Genomic DNA, 10,089 nt, shown 5'->3' with positions numbered 1-10,089 from the left:
TGCTTATCAAGCCTGCCTTTATTTGATCAAAAATACAGAAAAAAACAGTAATATTGTGAAATATTATTACAATTTAAAATAATGGTTTTCTAGTTTAATACTTTATACTTTAAAATATAATTTATTTCTGTAATGCAAAATGAATTTGATGTGATGCATGATGAATTTTCATCAGCCATTACTCCAGTCTTCAGCGTCACATGATCATTCAGAACAATATAAGTCTTTACTATCACTTTTTTTAATCAATTTAACACATCCTTGCTGAACAAAAGTATTAATTTCTTTCCAAAAAACAAAGAAAAAAATTACTGACCCCAAACGTTTAAACGGTAGTGTATATTGTTACAAAAGATTCATATTTTAAATAAATAATAATTCTGTTTTTATTTTATTTTATTTATCAAAGAATCCTAAAAAAGTATCTGACCCGTTTGAGATGTTAAAAAATATTAAGCAGCACAACTGTTTCCAACATTGATAATAAATCAGCATATTGGGGGGATTTCTGAAGGATCCTCTGACACTGAAGACTGGAGTAATGGCTGTTGAAAATTCAGTCTTGCATTACAGAAATAAATTATATTTTAAAGTAGGCTACATTAAAATAGAAAACCATTATTTTAAATTGTAATATTTCACAATATTACTGTTGTTGTTTTTTCTCTGTCTTTTTGATGAGCATAAAAGACTTCAATGTTTCCAAACTTCATTATGTTATCATATGGTATCATATCGGTATCATGATGTTAAGCACCGGTGAGCTAGTGGCCTCTAGTGGTCAAACGCAGCACTCTCTGTCCCGCTGGGCCGGAATGAAGCTTGACTGCGCACACTGTAGTAGGAAAGGAAGTTCCCCTCCAAAACTTTTAGGAAACAATCCTGTTCGACCAGCAGCCGACCCCATAGCGCTTATATCATGGTAAGTCCGAAACCGGTCCATATTTCAATGACAACTCCTATCGATGTCTCATTGCATTATTATTCATGCTTTCACTGAATGACTAATGAATTTGAAGAGGATTAAAACCAATGTTTGTATTTTGACGCCGGTCTAGGAGGGATTTAGGCAGCAACGTGAAAGCACTACGCGGAAACGTTTTCTTTGACTAGTTACGGCTTGTCTTGAAATGGTAATAGTAACACATTAGACCTGTATGAAAGAGAGCGGCTTTAGTCATGTGTTACTTTGATACAAGTAGACTTGTGCGTCGCATTTTGGATCGGTTTGGATGGATTCAAGGGCCGTGTCTCAACACGTAGTGTGCTGCCTATCTAGACAGCAGTTTTCGCCACTTGTGCTTGGTAATAATTACATTGTAGGCTACTTTGTATGGGTCAATGACATGGAACTGGGTTTAAGTTTTATATGTATATATTAAAAAAAGCCTTATACATTGTATGATTGTTGTTGTTTTTTGTAACTGTAAAATGCAATTAATAAAAAAATAATTAAGTTTTTAATTAGTCAATTTAATTAATTTATTGTTTATATAAACATATTTCATTTAAAAATATTATTTGATAAACTTTTGTCCACTAAATCAATATCACTGTGACCATGTATTGACCATTTATCACCGTGACACCTTTATGAATGTTATTATTATAACACATTTTTACCTTTTATGAAAATGGCACATTGAGATTAAATGTTAAAAAAGTAATATCAGACATCCTTGCTTATCATTGAACCATATTATAAACCTAATGTAACTAAATGATTATCATCATAAATTAATATACCATGGTATTTAGATGTTGCACAAATGTCCTAGAACACATATATGATAAATGAAACAAACACCTTAGACCACAATCATTTATTAGTATGGTACAGCCTCCTTTTGTGGCCAAACAGCATCAGTTCGTCTTGGGAATGACAGATAAGTCCTTCACGGTGGCCAGAGGGATTTTGAGCCATTCCTCTTCCAGAACAGCGGTCAGGTCACTGTGAATCTGGTGGAGGAAAAATTCGTTTTTGACTCACTCCTCCAAAACACCTCAAAGTGGCTCAAAAGTATTTAGATGGTGGTGACTGTACAGGTCATGGGAGATGTTCAACTTCACTTTCATGTTCATCAAACCATTCTGTCACAAGTCTTGCTGTGTGTACTATTGGTGCATTATCACACTGATACACGGCACCCCCTTCAGGGTACAACGTTTGAACCATTAGGTGCACATGGTCCTCCAGAATGGTTTGGTAGGGTCCATCAAGCACAGTGGGAATGTCATGATATTGCAGCCCAAACCATCACTGATCCACTCCTGTGCTTCACTCTGGGCAGCAACGGTCCAGGGGTTAAACCTCTTTAGGGCTTCTCCACACAGTAACTCCCACTGATCTGGGTAAGACAGTAAAAGTGGACTCATCAGAGAACAGTACATTTTACATTGTCCACAGCCCAAGATTTGCACTGTTGGCACCATTGAAACCAACATTTGGCATTAGCATGAGTGACCAAAGGTTTGGCAATAGCAGCCCATCCACGAATATTGACTCTGTGGAGCTCCAGACAAGCAGGAGAGTCGAGGTGCACATTTAATTCTACAGTGAGTTGGGCAGCTGTGGTTTTATGTTTTCTGGATACAATCTGGGTTAGTACCTGGACATCTCTTTCAGACAGCTTCCCCTTGAATTCCACAGTGACTCCGGTTGGATGTGGTTTTGAGACACAGCCATTGTCTTCTCACATGGATCATGTTGCTTGCGTATGCATGAGATGTGCAAACTGAGATGAAGTATACGGTGTCCAGTTAGAAAACGCCGGCTTTCTACACACACTAACACATACATGAATATCAGAAGCATGGCACGGGATGTTCAGTGTGCACTTCAGAGGGCAAAACATAAAATATCATCTTTGGAGAATGAGTTGTCTATAAAGTGAGTATGGCATTTTAGTCATTAACCAGTTACATTGATGTGCATAGTGAGACATAATGCAAATTCCTGTGATGTGGCAGAAACGTATTGCTCCTGGGGTCTAGATTTTAATTTAGTACATGTATTTATTGTGCATTTAGCAAGGTGTCTGTAGTGTATGGAACGATGTTAGTTAACAGAAATTGGATGCCACACTTTGTTAATGTCAGCTGATAGCCACAGTCTTGTCTCCTATACATCAGAGACATTTTTAACATTTAGGTTTGTCTCGTAGACGGTTGTGTATGTTTTCGTCAGATGATTCTGTGATGCTTAGGTGGTTGTAAGACTTCCAAAAACAGTGGTACGGAAAAGTACTTCAGACAATTTGAACTGTGACTATTTTATTAGATATAAAATATCAAAAAGTGGAGTCTGCAAACAAATGATGCTAGAGCTTTCTTCCCTTCACATTCACACAGGCCTCCTAGCAGACTGAGTATCCACGGGTGTAGTTTATTACATTAACTGTGTGCTTGTGTGCTATATTTCTTTAAGGCAAGACACCACAGGTGAACTGTGTACAAATTTTAACTAATATACGGTATATCACCATACTTTCCCCAATTGATTAATTACAGTACATTAAGACACTTGCTTTGCATTACAAGTTTTCGGAAATGTTGTGTTTAAATATGCAAATGTTGCATTATTTATTTAATATGCAAATATTGTTTATACGTACATAAATGCCCATTACAGAAATCTGAACATTGTATAAAGCCAGGTTCAAAGTTGACATAGGCCTACACCTATATGGACAAAAGTATTAGGACACACCTCTTAATTATTGAATTCAGGTGTTTCAATCTGCACCTACCCCTGCAATCTGCATTATAAACATTTGTGGAAAAAAATGGGTTGTTCTGAAGAGCTCAGTGTATTCAAGTATGGTACTGTGATAGGATGTCACTTTGCTATTAGTCAGTTCATGACATCTCATCTCTGCTAGATATTGCACTGTCAACTTTAAGTGTTATTATTGGAAAGTGGAACGTTTAGGAACAGCAGCAGCCATGAAGCGGAAGACCACGTATTGTATAGTCAGAGCGGGGTCACCGAGTACTGAGGCGCATGGTGCGTAAAAGTTGTTAACGCTCTGCTGATTCCATAGCTGAAGAGTTCCAACCTTTCTTTTGCTATCAGCACAATAATGTGTGGCGGGAGCTTCATGGAAAAGGTTTTCATGGCCGAGCAGCTGCATGCAAGCCTCACATCACCAAGTACAATGGCAAGCGGATGGATTGGTGTAAAGCATTATTGTCTGAGTCCATTTTGCAAACCTAATGTTGTTTTTCCTGAGACCTGAAGCCTTTGTAGAAGTATTTACTATTCCCTACATTAGTCCACTAATATACTTCACTTGAGGGAATGAATGAAAACAAGTGAGCGAATTCAGACACTGAGTGCAGCAGAAGGGCTGCCACTTTTGCATAGTTTGTGCTTGCTGTTTAATAATTATTTGAAACTTAGCTAACTGGCAGCTCCAGTAGCAAGATGAAAAGATTTATCTTGAATTCTGTCTAACCCTAATTAAATAAATTAATAATCAATGAATCAATGAAAAAGTAATTTATACCTGTATGATATTACACTGTAGCCGCATTGGACCGGCAGATTGAAGATATGGATGGATTGATGATTTAGCTACGGTTGCCATCTTCTCGTCAGGCACAGGAATTCACAGTCGATTATCTTACGACCCTCCCCTTCCCCAGTCTAGGGTTGGGATAGAGACTAACATGTAAAAATTAAACCAAAAGAGGAAACGGAAAACAGAAAGGATTCCCTTTAGCCCTCTGCCCAAGAAATGTGTTGTAGCAAACTTAGTTTATTTTAATTATACAAAGAAAATGGAAGCAGTGTCTTCAGGAGAGGGCCTGGCAAAAACAACAAACAAAAGAGTTACTATTAAGAGGGGAACTAAATTACATACAAAAGATAAGAAATCAACAACCAAGGCTTCCCTCTATTCCCTAACTGTTGTAAATTTTTTCTTCTTAAAGGGGTCATATAATGCCATTTTTGTACAAGCTAATATGATTCTTTAGGATCTAAATTAAAAGTTTGTAATATACTTTAATTAAAAATTCTCATTAGTATTGTAAGAAAACACTTATTTTACCTGGTCAAAAACAGCTCTGTTTTCAGCACGCCGTTTCAGTGCATATGACTTTAAATGATCATGAGCTTTGCTGACTCCGCCCCTCTGTTCTATGCGTACACCAGAGCTCTGGCGTACACCATTTGTAACTCAATAACCATAACGCGTTGTTCAGTATAAACGTGGGATTATGAATTATATTGAGAACGTCATACATAGAAAACATGCCGTAATGTACCCTGAGTGTAAACCTTAGACGCATTCATTGTGAAGCGTGCAGCTAGCGATTTGCAAAGATTAATATATTAATATAAAGTTTAATAAAACGTTACACTCACTTCCGTTCTTCTGGAGATTCAGCAGGAACACGAATATCTGGTAGCAGCTACCGATCCATTTTTCATGAGCAGCAGCTTAGCAAATCCAGCTTTATACTGTTCCTCGTCTATAAAGCAGTCTGGTGAGAAATGATTCGCGCAAACATGAATGCATTGACGTTGCTCGTGGGGAATATTCCCTTCGAAAACAAACACAGCCACTGCGTCTTCAGCGGTTCGGATTTAGGAACATTAAAATGACTGTGTTCGTTATTACACCCAAGAACAGAACACCACAATCGCTTAGACGCCATTCTGCTCATAGACAGTGCTCCAGCATATCAACAATGACCGCGCCGGTCCGCGCAGACTATGATTGACAGCTCTCTCATGGAGCTGATCTCACCCGCGAGGGCGGGTCTGTGTTGAGACGCTCCTGTCAATCAACAATCGTGGGAGGGGCTTCCGAGCGTGTGACGTCACACGGTCGAACGGCTCGATTTGAGGCAGGGGAAAACATATAAGGAGATTAAAACAAAACCACTGGATGGATTTTTATCATTATATGATGGTTGTGTACAGGCACTGCCAACACACATTTCAGTACAATCAACTTGTAAAAGTGCATGCACCATTATATGACCCCTTTAAGTGTATGAAACTCAGAAGCGAAAACCAGGAGACTTTAGGATATCTTTCACGCAGTATTCTTTATTGAGAACTTGCGGTGTGTAGCTGTAGTCATTTCAATCTAGTCTGACTAAGGGAAACGTTCCCTTGCAATTTATATACATTTAGGGGCAGGGCTTAACATTGTGATGAACAAAGCATGTAAATGATGTATACAGGTTTAGGAACCTGCCCTAGACTGAGAGTGTTACCAATCCTAATCCAATCAGCATAACCATTCAAACACTGAGACGCAAGAACAAGAATGGCAGGACTCTCTTGCTGAGACAGGAGCTCCAAGAGCCATTAAGAGTTTCAGTAATCTGACCAATACACAAAGCAGGACTGGCCAGTTTCACAGCTGGAAACTCTGCATTTATACCTCAAATACTAAATTCAGTTCCCTTTTGAACGGTCACTTCGTATTGGGTAGCTATACGAAGTGGGAAAACTCCTTTATCTCGATTTACTGAAACCTACATGTAAAACGCATTTGCAGCAGCAAACTGGGTGCGGGCGCCGACAAGGGGCATGGCCTCAGCCTATATTAGTCCCCGAATTCGCCATTATAGCAGATTTTACTACTTCAGCGACAACTGCATGTCTCTGACTGTTTTACTAAGCCTTCGCCGTTTGAACAAGCCCTTCAGCCTGAGCGAGCATAATCTCAGCAGACTACGCCTTCTCAGCCGTTTTCTCCTGACGCCGTCTCACCTGTGGCTATCCGGCGACGACGCTATATCCTTTCTATTGTATATTCTGTGTTTGTTTGTACAATTACATCATGCGCTCGTGGTTAGCTCTCCCTCTGGAAGGTAAACCGCCTCGCGTGCTCCCATGTTTTCTTCCCTCGTTGAGCCTCGACGGAAGAAGCGTGCGGGTAGATGTTCGCGCGGCTAGCTCTCTTTACAACACAAGAGAGCTACCCCGCACTAAAAATACACCATGCGCTCGCGGCTAGCTCTCCCTGGGACGGCAAACCGCCTTTCGCACTCCCACGTTTTCTTCCCTCGTCGAGCCTCGACGGAAGAAGCACGCGGGAAGATGTTCACGCGGCTAGCTCTCTTTACGACTCGAGAGCTACCCGCCCTCTGTTTTGCACATCACACAGAAGAGCGTTTTCTAACTGAAATGTTCTTTCATGCGCTTGCCTGCTTCCTTCCCTCATTGAGCAGCGACGGAAGAAGCGCGCGGTCAGATGTGCACGCGGCTATCTCTCTTTACGACACGAGAGCTACCGCTCCCTTACATTCTGTTCATCATCCCCCACACTATCACTGCAATCAGTGCGCCCGCTACGAAGGGTGCGCCGCCACAGATAGTCACTGCTCTAAATCCCATGACACTTCTCACAGCTCCCCGTCTAACAGGCCCGCTGCACTGTGCGCGCCTCTACAAACGGCGACCCACGGAAAGCACAAAAAGAGTATGTTTCACAATCACAACACACAGGTTCACGGTCCCCCTTCACTAGGCGGCCTCCTCCCAGTTGTTACACTGACTTTCCCCCAGGAAAAGCCTGTGCAGTCAGTCCAACACTCGCAGTATGTGCACAAATCACAATATAAGGGTATTAGGTCCCCCTGTGTTAGGCGGCCCATCCCAGACAAAAGACTTCCCACAGCTCCCTGTTCAGTTCAGGCGGCTGGGGATTTTATTATTGTAAACAGGCCCGCAACAGTGAGCGCGTCTTTACAAACAAACGCCGTTTTCACGGCGAACCAAATAAAGTACAAAATGAGTATGTTTCAAAAAGAGCATGTTTCACAAGCACAACACATGGGTTCACGGTCCCCCTTCACTAGGCGGCCCCTTCCCTGTTGTAACACTAACTCCCTCACACGCAAATGCCTGTACAGTAGGGTCAAACACTCAATGTATGCACAAATCACATTATAAGGGTATCAGGTCCCCCTTTGTTAGGCGGCCCATCCCAATCAGTGTGTCAGTCCCTAGCCACATGGGTTCTAGCCTGGCAAGCCATCCCTGATGTGTCGAGTTGGGTCATAAACACTATAAAGCGAGGCTACTCGCTCCAATTCGCTCGCAGACCCCCAAAGTTTCAGGTGGTTATCGAGACCTCGGTGAGAAGCGACGTGGGTCACGTGCTTCGCACCAAAGTGCAGAATTTATTAGCAAAAGGGGCGATAGAATTAGTCCCCCCTGCGCTAAAACAGGCGGGTTTTCACAGCCGTTATTTTCTAATTCCGAAAAGAGACAGCGGGCTCAGACCCATACTAGATTTGAGGCATTTGAACAAGGCTCTCATGAGACGGCCCTTCAAAATGTTAACTATCAAACATATCCTCGCGCAAATTCGCCCGGGGGATTGGTTTGTCACAATGGATCTAAAAGATGCTTACTTTCACATTACAATAAACCCTCGTCACAGGCCATTCTTGAGATTCGCCTTCGAGGGACAGGCCTTTCAATACACAGTTCTGCCATTCGATCTGTCTTTGGCACCCCGCACATTCACGAAGTGTCTGAATGCAGCACTCTCTACTCTGAGACAGAGAAGAGTGCATGTGCTGAATTATCTCGACGACTGGCTGGTGCTGGCGCAGTCGAGAGTTGAGCTACTAGCTCACAGGGATTTGATTCTCGGCCATTTGAAATGCCTGGGTTTCACAATCAATGTTTCAAAGAGCAAACTGTCCCCCAGCCAGAGTGCGATCTTTCTGGGCATAGTTCTAGACTCGGTGACGATGAAACGCGGCTCACACCAGAGCGCGCGCTCTCAGTGCGATCGCTTGCAGACTCGTTCAGAGCGCACAATCGCGTGCCCCTGAAGAAATTTCAGAAACTGCTAGGTCTCATGGCAGCAGCATCGCCAGTACTCCGCATGGGATTACTGCGGATGCGCCCGCTGCAGCACTGGCTGAAATGCCGTGTGCCAACCCATGCATGGCAGTCAGGCAGTCTGCGCATCATGATGAATCATGGTTGTTTAAGGACCCTGATTCCCTTGCGGGCTCAGGACTGGTACCAAGAGGGTGTGACAATGGGGACAATTTTCAGGAGGAAAGTGGTCTTTACAGACGCGTCCAACCTGGGTTGGGGAGCGCTACATGAGGGCGCACCTGGATCCGGCCTCTGGTCGAGCACGGAGCAGAGCTTACACATCAACTGTCTGGAAATGAAAGCAGTTTTTGTATTTTTTTTATTTTATTTTATTTTTATACCGTCCCCGGTATGCTTTTCCCCCCGTCTCGATGATTCCACAAGTCATCAAACGGGTCAGAGAGAGAAAGTGCCCAGTCCTTCTGGTGGCTCCTCTCTGGAAATCCAGACCATAGTTTCCGGAGCTGGTTCGGTTATCCCGATGAGGAAAGACCTCCTCACACAGGCGAAGGGAACAATGTGGCATCCGCGGCCCAATCTATGGGCGCTCCATGTGTGGCCCCTAAACGGGTATCCAGGGACCTTGCTGTGAAGGTGTTAAACACTATATTTGAAGCTAGGGCCCCGTCAACTCGGCGCCTCTATGCTTCGAAATGGGCGGGGGTTTTCCAGCTGGTGCTCAAAAAACCATATAGACCCAGAGTCATGTGAAATATCAGTGGTTCTCTCATTCCTACAGGAGCTGTTGGACGCGGGCCACTCCCCGTCCACGCTCAGTGTATGTGGCAGCCATTGCAGCACACTATGTTCTGGTGGCTGGCCAATCACTGGGAAGAAACGACCTGGTCGTGAGATTTCTGAAGGGTGCTAGGAGGATCAACCCCTCCAGACCTCCCTCTGTGCCACCATGGGACCTCTCCACGGTCCTGCTTTGAGGGGTCCACCTTTTGAACAGCTCCAGTCGGTTGATCTTAAACCTCTCTCGCTGAAGACCGCTCTCCTGTTGGCATTGGCATCTATCAAGCGAGTGGGGGATCTGCAGGCTCTCTCTGTGAGCCCGGCATGTCTGGAGTTTGCTCAGGATAACTCTAAGGTCATCCTCAAGCCCAGGCATGGGTATGTGCCCAAAGTGTTCTCAACACCGTTCAGAGCACAGGTGGTGACGTTATTGGCTCTTCCCCCTTCTACAGAGGATGGGGAGGTTAATCTTTTCTGCCGTGTTAGGG

General features: G+C 43.2%; 1 protein-coding gene across 1 annotated transcript in view; it reads left to right on the top strand.

Annotated features, from left to right (window-relative positions):
• The first annotated feature begins 815 nt into the window (after positions 1–815).
• The window catches only part of mipol1 (mirror-image polydactyly 1), a 104,448-nt gene continuing 95,174 nt past the window's right edge, over positions 816–10,089 (top strand). Inside the window, exon 1 of the mRNA XM_056256117.1 lies at positions 816–922. Coding sequence (XP_056112092.1) covers positions 816–922 — 107 coding nt within the window. The remainder of the gene's footprint in view (positions 923–10,089) is intronic.

The sequence above is a fragment of the Rhinichthys klamathensis genome, unplaced genomic scaffold (assembly GCF_029890125.1).
Source record: "Rhinichthys klamathensis goyatoka isolate OS25496 unplaced genomic scaffold, OSU_Roscu_1.1 h1tg000123l_1, whole genome shotgun sequence".
In the NCBI taxonomy this organism is placed as follows: domain Eukaryota; kingdom Metazoa; phylum Chordata; class Actinopteri; order Cypriniformes; family Leuciscidae; genus Rhinichthys; species Rhinichthys klamathensis.
This window is presented reverse-complemented; position numbering and strand designations above follow the sequence as displayed.